At 42.7% G+C, this 19,309-nt stretch overlaps 2 protein-coding genes across 2 annotated transcripts in view; one reads left to right on the top strand and one right to left on the bottom strand.

Moving 5' to 3' along the window:
• Positions 1-212: 212 nt before the first annotated feature.
• Positions 213-17,570, top strand: IDH3A (isocitrate dehydrogenase (NAD(+)) 3 catalytic subunit alpha). Its single transcript, XM_052659475.1, has 11 exons — positions 213-262; positions 4,790-4,852; positions 7,191-7,274; positions 8,983-9,097; positions 10,067-10,254; positions 10,714-10,847; positions 11,706-11,808; positions 11,909-11,973; positions 12,916-13,000; positions 13,452-13,604; positions 16,050-17,570. Exons 1-11 carry the CDS (start codon positions 236-238, stop codon positions 16,131-16,133), a joined length of 1,101 nt encoding a protein of 366 aa, XP_052515435.1. The 5' UTR covers positions 213-235; the 3' UTR covers positions 16,134-17,570.
• The window catches only part of ACSBG1 (acyl-CoA synthetase bubblegum family member 1), a 46,009-nt gene continuing 35,988 nt past the window's right edge, over positions 9,289-19,309 (bottom strand). The window contains exons 15-16 of the mRNA XM_052659474.1: positions 18,484-18,565; positions 9,289-9,397 (exon numbers count right to left, since the gene is read on the bottom strand). Of these exons, the coding sequence (XP_052515434.1) occupies positions 9,289-9,397; positions 18,484-18,565 (191 nt within the window). The remainder of the gene's footprint in view (positions 9,398-18,483; positions 18,566-19,309) is intronic.

The raw sequence follows: 19,309 nt of genomic DNA on the forward strand, positions 1-19,309 counted from the left end.
CTGCCAGCAGCTTCCGGGTCGCTGCTCTGCCCGCCGCTGCGAGACGAGCCCGGCGATTGGCCAGAGGAGCCGGGTGTCCAGGGCCGGGACCAGGAGGGTGCTCGGAAAATCCCCTACGCGAACTTGCGGGGCGGGCTTCCAGGGGGCGGGGCCAAAAAGGGGCGGGCTCCAGACGCTGGCTGGGCGGCTGCGCACTAGTGCCGCCGCTGTCGCCGGGGTGAGAGGAGTGGACGCGATGGCAGGGCCCGCGTGGATCTCCAAGGTGAGCGCCGGGCAGGCCCGCATGTGGCTGGCGGGCGTGCTGGGTGCTGGGCGGGGGCTGGCGCGCGGGCCCCGATGGGAAGGCGGCTGCGCGCGACTGGCTGGGAACAGTCAGGGAGCCGGTCCTGGCCGCCCGTGCGCCTGGCTCGGTGGCCCGCAGGCGGTGTGTAGGCAGCCCCGCTCCCGGAAGGTCGCGCCTGGGGCGGGGACAGCATCAAGGTCAAGGCGGGGAGCGCCGGTCCTGTTCCCGAGGAGACCCCGGTGCCACCGCCGGCATCTGTCCCGGCCGGAGCCCAGGCCTCGCGCGGAGCCCGGGAAGGTCACCGGAGCCGCCGGCCCGGCTTCGCCATCCCGGCTATTTCCGAAGCTGCGGCCCTGCAGCCTGCTGATCGCGCACAGAGTCCGCCTCAGCACGACCTGGGCCTTCCCCCGGTCTCTACTCCGGCCCCGGCCGGGTAACCTCCCTAGCCACCGGCACGTGCGTTGGGCTTGAGAGGTTTTCTCAGGTGAGGGAATCCCGGGGTCATTTTCCTGCCAGATTTTTTTCTCCCTTGGAGCGCTTCCCAGTCTGCTGTTGTAGCTATTTCCCCTTCAAAGCACACGGGACACGTTGCACCTTGGAACCTGAGCACCCAGAGACTGGGAGACGGAGACCAGCAACGCCTTTCCTTTACCTTGTGTTGGTGAGAGTCCTGTGATCTCACCTTGACAGCTGGGATGCCTGCCAGAGCTGGAAAGGGTTGCAGACCTTCTGCAGTTCCTTGGTTCCTCAGTGGAACTAACTTTGCCTGAAAACGTAATTGCTCAAGGTCACACAGGAAATACCTGTCAGAACTGGAAGAGGAACTCAGGTGTCTCAGGATTACCAGTTCCAAGTCCCATTTTGCCTGCTCTGTCTGTGGTCAAGGTCAGACAACAAATCATGCTGCTGCTGCTAAGTCACTTAAGTCGTGTCCGACTCTGTGTGACCCCATAGACGGCAGCCCACCAGGCTCCCCCGCCCCTGGGATTCTCCAGGCAAGAACACTGGAGTGGGTTGTCATTTCCTTCTCCAATGCATGAAAGTGAAAAGTGAAAGTGAAGTCGCTCAGTTGTGTCATACTCTTCGCGACCCCATGGACCACAGGCTACAAGGCTCCTCTGTCCATGGGATTTTCCAGGCAAGAGTACTGGAGTGGGGTGCCATCGCCTTCTCCATAGGCAGAGGGAGAAATGGGCCCTCAGGTCTCCCGTTGCTCTTAGACAATGATCCCCTAAAAACCTACCATAAGCAATTTAATTTTTCTCTAGAAAATTTGATACTGTATTTCTCCCTTGCTTTGAGTATAAAGTGAGGTTTGCATACGTTTAATTTAGTGAAAAGTGCTCTACACAGGAATTTAGGAGACTTAGGTTTAAATCTTGGCAATGCCACTGACTGATCATGTGACCCTGAGTAAATTACTTAACATTTGTGAGTCTTAATAAGCCATCTGTAAAATATCTATCCTTGCTTCACAGAGATGTTGAGGATTGAATAAAATAATGTGAGAGCACCTAATACATTCAGAAGCAACACAGAAGTCTGAAGCTCTCCTACTGATCAACATACTTATCTTACAGCCTTCAAGCAGAGAGTTGGGCATCAGTAGCTGCATTTTATTTAGTAACTGGGTTCTGCTTTGTTACTCTCTTCAGACCTGGACTTGTGTGTAATGGTAACTTATTTCACATTCACTCCTGAAGGTAAAGCAACTTCTGTGTCATCGTCTAAACAGAAGTCAATCCTTTAATCACTGAGCTTACACCTAACACCTAATTATCTTTGATCGATACATAAGAGTTCAGAATGAGAGACTAAAACAGCTAGTAAAGTGCTAGTAAATTTGTTTTTCCTTTAGTGTAGTCTCTAAGAAAAAAACTATGCTTAGGTGTTCACAAAGTGTTGGGTTGTGGAATCAGGCGATGAGGTTCTCTGACATGGACTCCCAGTGTGACCTTTGGCAGTCATTTGACCTCTGGCAGTCATTTGACCTTTGTGGGCCAGTTTCTCCCTTTAGGGACTGGAGTAGGTGGTGCCTTGGAGGCTCCCTTTAGGGACTGGAGTAGGCAGTGCCTCGGAAGTTGACGTCCTGGGATGCTGAGCTGGTTGTGAGTTTCAGTCAAAATAAGTTCTCTATTAAGAGTTCCATTTCAGGTTCTATTTGAAAAAGATCTGTATAAGCTTATATATATATATATATATGTGTGTGTGTGTATATATATATATAATTTTTTTCTCCCCTAAAGAAGCTTTATTTAGAGAAAATTAAAGGGTTTCTAAAGACCTTTCTGGCTCTAAAATACTATAATTATAATGAGGCAGTTTCCCATCAGTAGGCTTTTATTGAGTACCTGTAATACTTTCAAGAGCGTATTTATATGTTTTTAAGTTGGAGGATGAAAGTAAAAAAGGAAATGAGGTGCTATGGGTGAAGTCACAGGTTTAGTCCATATTCTTTGAGCCTGGTCTTGGTCTCCTTACCTGAAAAGGGCTACTAATATAATCTCCCCAGGTTTTATAAAAAATAAAATGATGTAATATATGTATATAATACATATAACTATATATGTATATTATACAAGTACAATATAAAGTAGAAGACAGTCTGTGCTTTAAAAAATCTTCTTTTACTTTAAGTTCTGGGTGATTTAGGTGCAGTACTGCCTTACTTTAAGGTCACAAAGGAGAGATGACAAATATGGAAAAGACTGGTTGTTAAGAGAAAACTATTTCAAGTATTGAAGCTGTTTGCTGGAGTGGGTGGGAACTCATCAGACAGGGCGATACTTGAGACTGGCCTCAGTTTTTCCAAAAGTATTCTGAGCACCTACTATGTGTGCTCAGAACCAGGCACTTTCTAGGCACTGGAGATAGAAAAGCAGTGAACAAAACATGAAAATCTTTGCCTTGTGGATTTACATTGTAAGTCAGTTAGTTTGGTTGGGTCTTTTGCCACAAAGACATGGGCCTGTTTTGAGTGAATGTTTTTTGTCTCTTTTTGAAGGGTGGGGAGAAGGACTCACGCAAATTTTATAACATAGCCTTAAAGTAGTCTCCCTTCCTTCCAATAGCCCATTTGCTGGTGGATGAACCACGTTCTAGGATTGAGTTTTTGGCCAGTGGTTTTGGCATAGCATATTCTTTTGGGTCATGCCCTATCTTTTATTTTATTTTCAGTCCAGAGAGATAACTAGTTGCTGGGTTAGAGGATACAACCTGTTCTCAGCTCCTTGGCTGTTGGTGTCTCTTTACTACATGCTGATATTATAGCCAAAGGTTCAGGACTTTTAAGAACTGTCCCCCAAAAGGAAGACTAAGGATATAGCAAATGTATCTTTGCTCAAGTATCTAGCATGAAAAAAAGTTAACCTTTAAAAGTTTTAATGAATTTTAGTTTTAATACCTTTGGTCTATATAGCCAGTTTCTTTGATTTATTCTGTGTGTTGTAATGGGACTTTGTACCAGTTTTCAAGAACTGAATTATTAAAGTTCAAAATAACCCTTTAGAATTTATATTTTTGGTGTGTCATAGTGTTAAGTGGAAAAAAGATGTACCAATAGCAACATCTTTGGGTAGTGGGGTCGGTGGTGGTTTAGTCACTAAGTTGTGTCCGACTCTTGCAACACCATGGACTGTGGCCCGCCAGGCTTCTCTGTCCATGGGATTCTCCAGGCAAGAATACGAGAGTGAGTTGCCATTTCCTTCTCCAAATGGGGTTAGTAGATCACATTTATTTATTTATTTTTGTATCTTTCCCTGTCCTAGCAATTAACAATAATAATGAAATTACCTATATTATCAGAAGTAGATAATTTAAAATCTTCATTCTGTATGACGCATGTCAAGATGGTATTCAATAAACTTTGTTAGATTTTTATTACAAAGTATAATTTCTTGATATTCATGGGAAAAGAATCGGCAGAGTGTGTAACTGGAGGAGCCCTGGAATAGGAGTTAGGAGACCCAGATTCTGGTCTCTTTGTGGTCTCTGTGGCTTTGACAAATCCTTACTCTTTGGACCCACTGTTTCCCCTGTATAATGAGTGAGTTGGGCTCTGGGATTCATAAGGACCCTGCTGGCTCTTAAAATTAGTGGTAGTTTTCCTAGGGTGTGTGTGACCCCCAAATTGATCCTGTGGTCAAGAATGTGGACATAAAACTGTCCAGATCATCTGAGGAAAATTCAGTGTTTGAGTTTTAAAAAAGTAGAGTTTCATTCTATTTTCAACATCTTTTGACGACTTATATTGATAAAATCGACTTTAAAAGTACATACTATAGTACTTAAATTCTCAAAGCAAGGTAAACTGAAAATTTTGGTTTTCAAATCCAAGAGAGCTTGCTATGTTGAGCTAATACATGAGAAAAATATTCCTCGGAAATTCCTGAATATATCTGTGTGAAGCTGCAGCATTGTCAGCTGTCAGAGACGGTGCCATGTCTGCCTTTTAACACTATGTGGTTAATTCTGTGCATGACATTTCTTTGTTGATATTAAATTTAGGTCTCTCGGCTGCTGGGGGCATTCCACAACCAAAAACAGGTGACCAGAGGTTTTGCTGGTGGTGTGAGTATAATTATGTCTTTTATTTTTTCCCTTTTAGAAGTTTCTCAAGAAAAGTGCTCTAACACATTTATTATATGGCATTTAATCTCCATTTATTTAAAATTGGGGAAAAGTGGCCATACTTATATATTTAAGTTACTGATGAACATGTGTAAATCTATTAGGTCACTTGTACATTTTAAAAAAGATTGTATTATAGCTGGCTATATAAGCCTGTCGCATTGATATCTTGAAGGAGGCTTGTTTAAAAATAGATAGAAATTACCCTTGAGCCTGTTACTTTATTTTGCAATCTCATTTGGATAAGACAGTTTTTTTTTCCAAACTAGTACAAGTTGAGAGAAGATTGTTGAGAAGCTTCAAAACCTGCTTCGCATTTTTATTTTGTAAGCTTCCCTGAAAACAGTAGATTGATCACCAGTTAAGAATGCCTCAAATATCTATAAGCCCTATAGGCTTATATGTATTGATACGTTCCTTACATAGTCTTCATAGACTCTCCTGTTAACAGATCATCTGTTTCTCATTAAATCTGCTGCTTTTAGAATTCCCCGCATTAGAGTTCTGTGCTTTAAAAACTGATACCACATTTTTAGAGCATTCTAAGACTGGGTCAGTGACTTCCTGTATGTTTTTATTTTACCTCCTTTTTACAGAATCTGATTTGGATTCATAATTCCTATACTCCCATATAACATCTTACCCCATCAGGTACTTATAAGAGCATAGTACTTTTTTTTTTTTTTTTTCATTGACTTTCTGAACTCTGGAAGTAAAGTAGATTTTTCTGGTGGCCTGATGACATTTTGTATTACGTGTTGGGAGAACAGGAAGAAGAAGCCAAAGGGGTTCTTTTGGCTCTGCTTTTGCTACAAAAGATGCAGAAAGAGGCTTGTTAGCATTTCAAATGCATTCTGAAAGCTAATGAGATGATCATTGCTCTCTGCTATTACTTAATTTTCAGGTTTTCCATTAAAATATATGTTATCCTGGTGGGAAGGTGGTTATATTTGAGAGAAATAAGAAGAGAAACTAATTTTTTAAAAGAATCCTTCCATTGTATAGCTAAATTCAGAAATAATTAGTCCACCTGCTTAGGGAACATCATGTGTGCTTGCTGAGTCCTGTCCAACTCTTTGTGACCCCATGGACTGTGGCCCACCAGGCTGCTCTGTCCATGGGATTTTTCCAGGCTAGAATACTGGAGTGGGTTGCCATTTCCTTTTCCAGGGGATAGTCCCAACCTAGGGATCAAACCCCAGTCTCCTGCACTGGCAGGCAGATTCTTTACCACTGAATCACCTGGGAAGCCCCTTAGGCAGCATCACTGGAAGCTAAGACCAGGGAAACGAATCAGTGATTTTTTTTTTAAATCAAAGTTTTTATTTTTTTTAATTCTTAGAGAAAATTGTTTCCATCCTAGATTATTTTGTCTGGCCTAGCCAGACCAGCATAGGCAACTAGAACTGAGAAAGGCCAGGGACCATTGTCTGGGCCAAACTTCTAGGTAGGGGAAAGTCCACAAATAATGACATATTTAGTTTCCACATGGAAGTCCTCACTTATATCCTCTCATCATTTCCCTTTACATACTTTTTCCGCCTGTGTTTGAAAGCCTTTGCACTACATTGTTGATGTTACATTATAGATACACTTTGTCATTTGATGTGTGATTCAGACATTGCAGGCATGATCACATACCATATTCTTAATGGTTCCAAATAAACTTCACTGGGCTTATTTGGATTACTGCTGTCATTAGGGGCCAGTTTTATAAAGGAACTCAGGAAAACAGACCCTCTCTTGATGTGAAGTCTGATTTTCTGTGTGTTAAAATAGACCACAGTGCTACTCTGGAGGTGTCTGAGAGTGTTTTGTAAGACTGAATGAGTTACATGAGAAATGGAAATTTCTAGGCTCCTGTTGGAGAGGGATATGCCTGCCTTCATAGGAAACCCTCTAAATTTTAGTGAGAGAACACTGTTGAAATGTTTTGCTCTCCTTGGTTTTACGGACTTCGTTCAAGTGGTCTCTTTGTAGTTTGTCTGAAAAGAAATTTCAGGTGGGAAGTTTACTTGGTAGTTTATTTTTGTTTTCTCTGGAGAGCATTGCTTAAGTTCTTTTTGAAACCTCTGGACTCAGCTAGGAAGTAGAGTTGTGGCATCTCTTGATTCTTGCCTCCACTTTGATGAGCCGTTGGGAAGTAGGTCTGTTTTTTTTAAAGGGATTTCTTATGAGTTAAGAACCCCTAAACTGGATTTCTTTTTGAACGATGTTCTTTTTTTAAACCTTCAAAAATCAGTTCTGACTGTCTCCTCTGATGATTTCTTATATTCAGGTTAAGACAGTAACTTTAATTCCAGGAGATGGAATTGGCCCAGAAATTTCTGCTGCAGTTATGAAGATTTTTGATGCTGCCAAAGTAAGTGGGTTTACATACTTTTGATAATAAATTGTACAAAAGTTTTCTTAGCCCTTTGGAGTCTATGAACTCTTAGGATGAATTGTTCACGTCTGTATGAAGTTGGTGAGGTCTCTCATTAAAACTTCACAGATTCTGACTTGAAGAGTGTTGTTGCTGCCATCATTGTGAATGGTTTAAGCTACTGCGTTGGCATCATTTATGCATAAAGGAATCCAAGTAGTACTGTAATTTTTATGGATTTTTGAACTCTGCCTTGGTTTAAGGTCTTTAAGTCCTGCCAAGGCACCTGTCTCCCTCATGCTACCTTCTTCTACCTTCCTGCCAAAAAAAAAAAAGAAAACAGAATAGATATTTCAAAACACTATTGATATATAGGAGATTTTGAAAGATTTTTTTTTGGGTGTGGTAATACCCAAATATGAGGTATTATTGTCAAATAGTCTATCCTTCAATGCAGGTAGATATTTAAAAGTGGGAATTTAGGAAAGTTGGATTTTGTTTGACCTGATGCTTTATTATTGCTATTTATAGCTGCTAGGTGAAATAATGTATAAAATTAAATAAGTGGTTAATTTTGATACCAACAGATAAAAGTCAAGGAATTCAATTTATTTATGCTAAATATACATTGTTTTTCTATATGCATTTCTAATTAAAACTCCTACAGAGGAAATGATGCTTATGTAAAAGTGTTCCCTGAGGGAGGTGAACGATGTTCACTCTCAGCTTTGAGCTCCTTATGAGCCAGGACCAAGTCTTGCTCTGGTTCCTGTTCCTAGTGCATTCCCCGTTGGTTGTCAGATATGTGTGTACACAATGCAAAGTGTGGTTGAAAAGAAAGGATAGCACTGGTTTATACCTTAAAATTCTTGCCTTTATAGGTTATATAATATTTCTTTTTTTTTTTCTTAACAGCTTTATTGAGATTTAATTCATATACTGTTCAGTTCATCATGTAAAGTATCCAGTTCATTTCATTCATGGAGTTGTGTAATTATTACCACAATCTAATGTTAGAACATTTTCATCACTCAAAAAGAAACCCCATACTCATCAGCAGCCATTCCCCATGACCCTTATCTCTCCCACCCTACCCCCTCCCATCACCAGCCCTAGGCAACCACTGATCTACTTTCTCTCTCTGTAAGTAAGTAAGTAAAGTCACTCAGTCGTGTCCGACTCTTTGTGACGCCGTGGACTGCAGCCCACCAGGCTCCTCAATCCATGGGATTCTCCAGGCAAGAATACTAGAGTGGGTTGCCATCTCTCTCTGTAGATTTGCCCATTCTGGACACTTCATATAAATAGAGTGTTAAAATTACATGACTTTTATGATTGGCTCTTTGCACTTAGCATAATGTTTTCCAAGTTCATCCGCGCATCAGTACTATGTGATACTTCTATGAATCCTGTTTCTCTGCTCCGCACGATATTCTATTATAGCCACGCTAAGAGTCATTGTGAAAACAAGCATTGGGCAGGTGGCAGCTAGGAGTGATGACTGGACAAGGGTGATGTGGAGAATCCCTCTGGGCATGCTGGAGAATGACCTCTCTTCTTGCATGCCAGGAACTTTCTGGACCTTGACTCTATGTGTTTTCACCAGTTGCATCCAAAGTTGAAGAAATTTGTTTATAGCTGCAGTGTGAATGTGAGTCACATATAGTTCTTTCCAGTTCACTGTGCTCTGTGGTGTGGCATCTAGGCTCCTATTCAGTGGGAAGAGCGAAACGTCACCGCCATTCAAGGGCCGGGAGGCAAGTGGATGATCCCTCCAGAAGCCAAAGAGTCCATGGATAAGAACAAGATGGGCTTGAAAGGTAGTGCTGATGTGGTACGATCGTTATTATTGATTTCTGTGACAGATGTTATATTTATCTTTACCTGGGCTTATCTTTCGCATGATTTTTACGTTTTTATTAATTTTAGCTTATACACGCTCCAGGCCATGATTCAAAGTACTGGCGTGTGACACCTTGGAATTAAGCACTAGGGAGGTGGTGTCATAGGATTAGCTAATGTCAGGGACCTGATACAGTGCTTGGTCCTTAGTCAGTCGGTGTGCAATGCAGTTGATATTGCAGAAAGCTTCACTGAGGAAACTTCTTCCATATCTGAATCTGAAGCAGAGGGTCAAGTTAGAGCAGAACACATTTTTACAGGGTGTGTAGCACGTGCTCAGTGCTGCCTGAGAGTGACCAGCTGTGCGTGGGCTCATTTATGAAGAGGGCATCAGACTTAGAAACAGAGCCCCTGTCTGTCCTTTCAAATGATGCTGGCAAAAGTGTCCCTCGTTTCATGAAGCATGCATGTTAGACATGTCGCACAGCTACTTCATGTCCAGAGAAAGGATCCTAAATATAGCTCTGATGGAATAGTGGAAAAAATGAAAATTAGAATTTCAAATACAGTTGGCCCTCCATATCCATGCATTGTACATTCATGGATAACATGAACCGACCATGTATTGAAAATATTAAGAATTCCAAAAAGTTCCAAAAAGCAAAACTTGAATATTTCCACTGGCAACTATTAACATAGTTGTTTACATTGTGTTAGGCACTATAAGTAGTCTAGAGATGATTTAAAGGAGGATGTATGTAGGCTATATGCAAATACTGTGTCATTTTATAAGGGACTTGAGCATCCATGGATTTTGGTATCTGCTAGGTCCTTTCCCCAACTCAATGCTGAGGGACAAGTGTCAACATTAAGAGCTTGTGTTTATAAAGAAAAAGAAAAGACCAGAATGTATTTTGTTGTCATCTGCATATTCTTCTTTATTATAGGCCCTTTAAAAACACCAATAGCTGCTGGTCACCCATCTATGAATTTATTGCTGCGTAAAACATTTGACCTTTATGCAAATGTCCGACCATGTGTCTCAATCGAAGGCTATAAAACCCCTTACCATGACGTAAATATTGTCACCATTCGGGAGAACACAGAAGGAGAATACAGTGGAATCGAGCATGTGGTATGTTCATTTGGATCCTTTTTCATTTTTAGTTAGGTTGCTTTCTATGTACTTGGGACTGTTGTTCAAATTCCCAGGTGAAAACATTTCCCAAAGACAGTTCCCTTTCACTCAGTGAGGAGTTGTGGGTATTTGTCTTGTCGCCTCAAACGGATGCCTCGGGGAGGGAGCATGGTGCTTGAGGGCACAGGCTTGGGAACTTGTCCTCTGTTTGAAGTTTGAGTCCTCAGCTCCATGGGTGACCATCTCTGTACCTCGGTTTTCCTCATCTGTGCAGTGGGGTTTATAATATGTGGTTCACCGGGCTGGGGTGAACATGACACCCTGCCGACATGCCATATGCATGATGCTCGCCTTGGCAGCGGGCGCCATGCAGGCCCGGCACAGATGGTGTTGTCTGCACACACCGGCGGTCTGGAGCCACGCCCTTCCAACAAGACAGGACTTCCTCTCTTTCAGATCGTGGATGGCGTTGTGCAGAGTATCAAGCTCATCACCGAGGCGGCGAGCAAGCGCATCGCGGAGTTTGCCTTTGAATACGCACGGAACAACCACCGGAGCAACGTCACGGCCGTGCACAAAGCCAACATCATGTGAGTCCCCGTGGGCGGTGCTCCCTCCAGCTGTGTGGGTGCCAAGCAGTGGCAGGGCTTGCTTTTCCTCTCTGCAGCTTGCTCACTGCTTCCTGATAGTTCTGGAAGATGGCCTTGCAGCCAGTCAGAGGGTCGGGCATTGCTCTTGTATCACAGTCTCCTATTTAATGTGTTTCCTCGGGTGGGTGATGAACAAGTTTGGAAGGAGCAGGAATTCAGGTCCTGGCAGTTTAAGGCAGGGGAAGAGAAGGAAGCCAGAGAGACCAGGTCCCCAGTTGAGGTGGCCAGTTAGCTAAGTCATGTCTATTAAAGGGCAGTCGTTCCTGTGTTAGGAGGGGAACAGCAGGAATGTTTCTGAAATGGCCACCTGTTCAGGAGCTTAAAATAGTGCTCATAGTGCTAATCTGATCCGATGTATCTAGAATTCTAGCAGTTTGAACTCTCCTCGTCCCTAGTGCAGTAAAGGCTAACTCAGTGTGTTAAGAAGCAGGTTTCCTAACCTAAGAAGTGTTGAGCATGTAAAATAGTAAAACTATTTAAATAATTGAGTAAGTTAACCTTTGTAAGGCAATTTTAACATTTCCTTATTAATAGATATTTCTTAATTCTTGCTAGATAATATAGTCTTCTTCATTATGATCAAACTCCTTTACATTTTTTACCCTTCTGTGCTTCCAGAAGTATCCCAAAACATTTAACTTTGCATTTTACTGATTGCCCCCCAAAATTTTTTTACTGTAATTGAAATCAGACATCTTGGCTTCTGGAACTTGAATTTCTTGAACTTTACTTCTCTGATTTGATCTTTTTCTCTCTGCAAGTCTTTGCTTTCAACAATTTTTATTTGATTAAATACAGGCGAATGTCAGATGGGCTTTTTCTGCAAAAATGCAGGGAAGTTGCAGAAAACTGTAAAGATATTAAATTTAATGAGATGTACCTTGATACAGTATGTTTGAATGTAAGTATATATTCACACCTACCTGCTATGTTTTGTGGTGTATAGTGTGTTCATGTGGTGCAGTTTTTGATTGCTGAATGCACAAATGCATTTTTTGTAGATGGTCCAAGACCCGTCCCAGTTTGATGTTCTTGTTATGCCAAATTTGTATGGAGACATCCTTAGGTAAGTCTGGCTGCACCCTTTTAGCCTACAGTTTATTTATAAATGTTCTAAAATAAATTGTGGCTTAAGAATTTTAATCAAGGGTTATAAAATAGCATTTGTTAGAAGATATGAGTTGAATTCTGATAGTTCAGGTGGTGATAATGGTTACATGTTGGGTAGGTTATTCCTTTGTTCATTTGCCAAATTAGCTCTGGACTGTAGTTCCCTGACCATTAGTTCCCTCTTCCCACTTTACAGATATTTTGTTGGTTGGTTGGTTGATTTCAGTGTTGTATCATGTATAGCTAGGAAGGTAGGTGTTCATTTTTACACGGTTTTTTGGGGGGTAACTTTTGGCATAATTTCAGACTTACAGGAAAGTTGCGAGAACAGTACAAAGAAATCCTGTGTCCTCAGCACCACATTCACCAAATGTTAACATTTTTATCAGACTTACTTCATTACTCCCTCCTGCCTCCTCCTCATTTCTCTGTCTCTGCACACATACGCATGCTGGTGGCCAAATGGTGCTTTTGTAAATCCATCATTCCTTTTACATCTATTAGTTGGCATTCTACTGAAAGGATAAGCTTTTCTTTCTGTCTTATTTGTTTACTGACTTAACCTATGTCCGTTTGGACTCTCGGCTTCTGTTTTACTCAGGGATTCTGTCTCTCACTATCATCATCGATATTGGTGCTCAGATTGCGCAGACTTGGCCAGTGTCAGTCCCTTTGAGCTGTGTCTGTGCCCTCTTGACCCTGACCCTTATTTGTTCTCTGGCACAGTAAGGTGCTTCACGCTCATCCTATATGTTCCTGACTAGTCCTGAAATCAGCTGTTTCTTCAAGGAGCCCAAGGTTCTCTTAGTGGAGAATGGTATGTAAAGATAGAAGTCTGACCACTAGGTAAGCTGTTTTGTTTTTCAAAATGTCCTTTGAAATGCTTTTCTGCCCCCAGTGACCTGTGTGCGGGATTGATTGGAGGTCTTGGTGTGACACCAAGCGGCAACATTGGAGCCAATGGAGTTGCAATCTTCGAGTCGGTAAGGACCCTGGTGACACCTGAAGCTGAATTCAAATCAGAGTGACGTGAGAACCCAAGAGGGATTATCTGCATAAACATCTGTTAACTCTTGAGTTTTTCCAGTTGTCAAAAGAAAGTGAAGATTTGTTTAGCTTTTTGTATAAGCTCAGTTGATTCATTCATTTCCCTCTGGTTTCCTTTATATCCTTATTGTTTATTGTGCTTCCTTCCTCAGTTAAAATATTTTACCAGAAGTTCACTGGATAGGATTGTTTGTTCATCTTTTTACACTTAAAAAAAATTACTTTAGCTCTTCATTTTTCTGAGGCTTTATTTCTAAAACCTGTGTCTGGATAGCTGTTCTGTAGCTGTTTTCCATCGGAGGGGAAAGCTGATTAAGAGCCCAGCTTCCCCAGAGAACTGTTTGCTTCTGTCCCGCTTCTGACTGTGCCCCACCCCCAACCCCGCAGGTTCACGGGACTGCCCCGGACATTGCGGGCAAGGACATGGCCAACCCCACGGCCCTCCTGCTCAGCGCTGTGATGATGCTGCGCCACATGGGGCTTTTTGACCACGCTGCGAAGATTGAGACGGCATGTTTTGCTACAATTAAGGATGGAAAGGTATCGGTGATCTTGCCACACTTGGGCTGGGTGAAATTCATTTCCTCCTTGGGTTTTGTATGTGAAGGACAGATGATGGTTCTTTTCAAGAGGGCCAAAGGATTGGACATCAAGTAGGCGTTCCTAACGTAGGCTCCCTGGGTGAACTCGGGGTGTGCACATGTTGCATCTTCTGAAGGGAGGACCCGTGTGTTTCCTCAGGGGAGGGTTGAGAAGCACCAAGGCAGGGGCGCCAGTGTGCAGTGGGAAGGACAGTGATGTGGGGGTCAGAGCAGGGCAGACCTGGTTATCCTGTTGCTACCCATGGGATCTTGGCTAAGTCCAGTAATTTTTCTCAGTAGCTTTTTCCTCTTTCCAGCAAACATCTGTTGCATACATTATAAAGTATGGAGGATATAATAAAATAAGGAATAAAGTAAGGTCTCAGACCTCAAGGAGCTGGAAATCTAGCAGTAGGCACAGGTGTAGACTTGTCTGTAATACAGTGGTGCTCTGTGTCACTTTAAATGCATCTGTGATATAAAAGTAATATAGAAGTTTTATAGATGTATTAATGGCTGATGCTTGAATACTTACATGATCTTATTCTCTCTCTCTCTCTCTCTCTCTATATATATATATATATATAAAATCTCAGCACATTTCTGCTACTCTGTGGCGTAGATACTGTAATTAAGCCCATTTTAGAGATGAGGGCGTCCTAAGTGGCTCTAGTGGTAAAGAACCTACCTGCCAGTGCAGGAGACGCAGGTTCGATCCCTGGGTTGGGAAGAGCCCCTAGAGGAGGGCATGGCAACCCACTCCAGTTTTCTTGCCTGGAGAATCCCATGGACAGAGAAGCCTGGTGGGCTATAGTCCATGGGTCTCAGAGAGTCAGACAGGACTGAAGCGACTGAGCACATAGATGAGGAAGTTTGTCCGAGGTCTCATAGCTCCTAACTGGCAGGGTTGGGGTTCACACCTAGTCTGGCTCTTACCCAACAAGCTTCACTGTTACCATAAGCGGTTGTGGCCCGTGGGAGGGTTGTGATCGATTATTCTGAAAGTGGGAGAATGGAGGAGATCATGGCTTTACAAGGCTGGGCCCAAAAGGTTGATCCTTAGCCTGAGATCTCTTCATTTTTTTTTTAAGTTATCATTTTAAAAAAGGATAAAGTACACCTAATACAAAATTGACCACTTTAATAATTTTTGAGATGCACAGTCTATTGGGTATTGAATACCCAGCATTTTCACATTGTTATGTGACCTTCGCCACCATCCATCTCCAGACTTTTTCATTTTCCTGAACTGAAACTGTCCCCATTAAACAGTGATTTCCCTATTTTCTGCTGTTGTCTCACCCTCTGGCAAGCACCATTCTACTTTCTGTCTCTGTAAATCTGACTGCTCTAGGCACCTCACATAAGCTGAATCACACTGTTCTGACTGCCTTACTTCACTTAGCACAAGGTTTATCTTCAAGGTTTGCTGCTTATTTTTTTAAAAATTCTGTACTTTGAAATTTCTGTGGCCAAGATATAAGAAACCCAAGCTTGTTTATAACAGCCTGATATAGTCATATTGAAGGGCATGTGATTATATATATTTTTTGTTCTGATACTGTATTAGAGAAGCTACTCATAGAACCCAGCAGAGAGATGCCTAAATTACATAGTAGGCTCTTTAAATTGCATAGGATGTGATGAGATGAGAAAATTAAATATATTGAGCTCTATTTGGGAGTAAAGAGCACAAGCTGGTAGAAAACAGGGGAAATGGGAGGATTTCTCTCCTAAAGAGGGGAGTTGAAGAGTTAGTAATTTAAATACTTCCCTAGTGTTGGTTTCTTAGCCTCCCAAAATAGGTCAAAATGTGTTTTTTAAAAAACAAATTCCCCAAGAGATTTATCCAACCTCTTGTTTAGATTTCCGGTCAATGAAATGTCCATGATCAAATGCTTCCTTAGACTCTATTGTGCAGATCAAGGGAAGATTTTTGGAGGGCATCCCTCCTTCCCTTTGGGGTGAGAGCATCTTGTTTTGTTTTTTAACTTTGTCTGTGCTGGGTCTTTGTTGAGGCATGCTAGTGGGGTTCTCTTGTTGTGGTCCGCGGGCTTAGTTGCTCTGCAGCCCCTGGAATCTTAGTTCCCTGAGCAGAGATTGAGCCCATGTCCCCTGCACTGGAAGGCAGATTCTTCACCACTGGACCACCAGGGAAGTCCCAGGAGACTTGTTCTTGTTCTCGCCGTGTTTCTGCGTACACTATCCAGTTAGCTTTTCCAAGTCCGCCTGGGGTAGGTGGATGGTGGTAGAGCCTGTCTTACTTTGAAATGAGGAACTCAATGAAAGAGTAGCCAGGTAACTCACTCAGCCGGTGTCTCACTGAGGACTTTAAATAAAAACGTTTTTTGCTTCAGTTTAACATGTGGGTACATTTTCTGTCTTTGCTTTTTCCTTTTTTCAGAGCTTAACCAAAGATTTGGGAGGCAATTCAAAATGCTCGGACTTCACAGAAGAAATCTGTCGCCGAGTAAAAGATTTAGATTAAGACTTCTACAGACAGTATCTGCACCAGTCACTCCTAGTGGACGCCACATCAGCCTGTGTTAGAGTACTTCCCGTTATGTATTCATTTATGCATTTGTTGCTCGTTTCTTGACAAGTACATTTTTAGACCTGGCCTTTTTCTTAAAATCTGTGCAGAGGATGCAGGTAATGTCCCTAGACCTGCTTTCAAAGGACTTCTTCCAAGTGCTTGTTTTATTTATTTAACGTCTATCTGGTATATATTTTTTTTTTGTAAACTCTCAAGTGAACTGTTATCATTTGCTGTTGTTAACCATATTATGCTTCAGTTAAAATAGTTTTCCTTTCACTGTAAATATCATGAGACAGAAATACTAAGAGAAAACATCTAACTTTTTAAAGAAAAAGACTGATATTCTTGGTTTACGAAAAAATATAATAGAGATAAAGTAGAATGTTGGCATAATAGCATGAGACGATATTCTTATAAAACTAAATGGGCACAAGAGAAATTTCCTGGGAAAGTTTACATCAAAAACAGTGAATATGGTATATTTCTTAGTGATATGGAAAGCAAAGACTAATTTGTACTTTACATGAATTACTGAGTATGAATAAAGACTTCGGATTGGAGAAATATATAATGAGAGATGTAATTTTTGTTCATAGCATACAGGTAATATATCGGGTACAAAGACACAAGTGGATTGTGTGTTCAGTTATTTTTGTTATCTTGAGGTTTACTGTTCTTGGTAAGAGCTTTTAATGAAGTGAAGGGGTGGTCCTTCCTTTTCACTGGACGTATATCAAGCATGGTGCATAACACAGCCCTCGATCTCCTGTCCCTTGGTCCCTTGGGGGACCCTGACTCGGACCTGGGAGCAGTCCCTCTTCCGCAGCCTGCCTGTCGCTGTCCAAAGTGGACCACACTCCCGCTGATAGGGCTAACAGGCCTCACCATATAAATTTTGACTGCAATTGAGGAACCTGGAGTACTGGCTATTAATTTTACATTTCACTGGCTTCTCCTTCCCCAAAGCACCAAATCACCGCCCTCTGCCTCAGCACCACCAGGGAAAGAGGAGCTGCAAACAGCCTGAATTGACTCACAGAATCGTGCCACCCTTAGGGCTTGGCTCAGCTTTTGACCTTCAGGCACCTCCCCATCCTTCCTCCAATCCTCACCTTTAGCATGATTTGTCTTTAATCTTCGGAAACTGAGTCACTATTTTCATGAACCCTTTGGTCTAACACCAAAGGCAACTCATGTCCTCCTTGGCCCTTGTGTAACATCTCTAACCTGCGGCTTTGCGTTGTCACAAGGGAGTTTTTAACCACAACCAATACTCCTGTTTGGGTCCTTTTTTGAAGCTCATAACCAGACAAATAATCTTATGTGTATTTTACTTTGTTTAAACTGCTGCTGCTTCTGTTTTATTGAATTGTGCTAATTATTGGTGACCCTTCGGTTTACACAAATAAAGAATTCCCAAACGAATTGAGCTGTATGCTTTCGTCTACCCATTTAGATGCCTTGTTTCATCTTGGCTCAGCTTGCCACTAAGGATGGCTGCTCGAAGTATTCAGAGTGGGCAGAGGGGCGACAGACTAGCACCAGTTAACTGCTTTCATGAGAACATTCCCCTTGACCCCCTCCCTCACCTTTGCTTATTCCAGGGCACTAAAGGTCACTCGTAAACCCATTGCACACTGTCCTGTGGGCTGAATACCCACCACTCTGGACTCATCTGTTGCTCAGTTGACAAAATCAGCTGCTTGTTGACAGTTCTGTTAAAAAGTTTAATTTCAAGTTGCACATTAAATACAGTCAAAAAGGCAGCAGCAGTTTTATTAAGCATCAGAGTCAGTGGGCGTGTGCATTGATGGAATGCCTGGTAATGGGATGATGGGAGTGGCAGCATCCAATGAGAGTCCACAGTAGGCCAGGCCGAGAGGGGAGTTACAACTGAGCGCTTTCCCGGCCACATACTTCACCCAAGCCGTCTTCCCTCTCCTCCCTCCCCTCAGCACTCAGCCCACCTCCAGCTGGCTGGTGAAGTGAGCTATCAGCCTGTTAAATCTACCTGAAACTAAGGTCCCAAACTGTCAGCCCTTTAGTTCTGAGAAGGAGAGCTAATCTCATTGTCATCTGAACAAAAAGCATTACTTAAAACTGTCCACACATGAAGCTTCTCGGGATTGTCGGCTGTTGTTGGTGTAAGACCTGGCAGATACCAGGACTGTGCCTAACCTGGAGAACCTAAGAGACTTGCCAAAAACCCATGTGCCCAGACCAAAGAGGACGTGGGGGTCAGGAAGACACTCAGCCTGCCGTCTTAAGGAGAAACCAGGGAGGGATGACCCCTGCTTACTTTTTCTGCTCTTGGTAAAAGGATTCAATGACATCTTTGTACTTCTCCAGGACTGCGAGCCGTTTCAGTTTCATTGTGGGACCTAAGAGAAATTGGAAGAGATGAGTGAGGTCTGGGCTCTGAGATGTCTGTGAAGGTTATGCGGTAAAGCTCTAGACTCACTAAGTTCCATAACTCTGGAACTAAGCCAGACCAACAAGTAGCCGGCCTCCAAAATGGCCCATCATGGTGATCCCTGTACCTGGCAGTCATACCCCTTGTGTGGCTCCTTCCCACACTGTGCCAGGGTTGGTCTAATACAGAGGAAGTTGGGTAGTTTACATGACGTAACTAATAGGCAGATCATCCCTGCATTTCAGTGATCGCTAATACGGTGTTGGACATTATGCTTTGATGGCTTGTGATGGGGGCAGAGGAAAGACCTGGCCAGGGAGGGCCTCTGCCATGGTCTTTACAAGAGGTCTTCCTTGTATCACTTTTCTTGGCCTTTGTTCTCTCCTCTCAGGAAAGCTGAGTAGCTTAGATTCCATTTTGTGCTAACTCACACTTGGCTGTGTAACTGGAGACTTCAAGATCAAAGCCGTTTATAGAAACTGCTTAGAGAGGACATCTCTCTGGTTGACCTTACATTCAATTTGTTAGCGCCAGACAGCCAGATAAACTCAGGGTCTTTGATAGCAGCTCAGCATTACTGTAGATAGTTGCCCTGGGGTTCAGCCTTGACGGGTTGGAGGGAGTCTCACTGCAAAAGCCATTTCCACCTCGCCCTGTGTCATGAACACCCCAAGATGCTACAGCCAAGAGCGACTTCATCCATCCGGCTGAG

The sequence above is a fragment of the Budorcas taxicolor genome, chromosome 21 (genome assembly GCF_023091745.1).
Source record: "Budorcas taxicolor isolate Tak-1 chromosome 21, Takin1.1, whole genome shotgun sequence".
Classification (NCBI taxonomy): Eukaryota; Metazoa; Chordata; class Mammalia; order Artiodactyla; family Bovidae; genus Budorcas; species Budorcas taxicolor.

Bases quoted from the DNA above. Each gene is read 5' to 3' on its own strand.
- IDH3A (XM_052659475.1), top strand. From the start codon at position 236: ATGGCAGGGCCCGCGTGGATCTCCAAG. The intron at 9,098-10,066 runs GTAGTGCTGATG...TCTTTATTATAG, and splicing joins GAACAAGATGGGCTTGAAAG to GCCCTTTAAAAACACCAATA. The intron at 10,255-10,713 runs GTATGTTCATTT...CCTCTCTTTCAG, and splicing joins ACAGTGGAATCGAGCATGTG to ATCGTGGATGGCGTTGTGCA.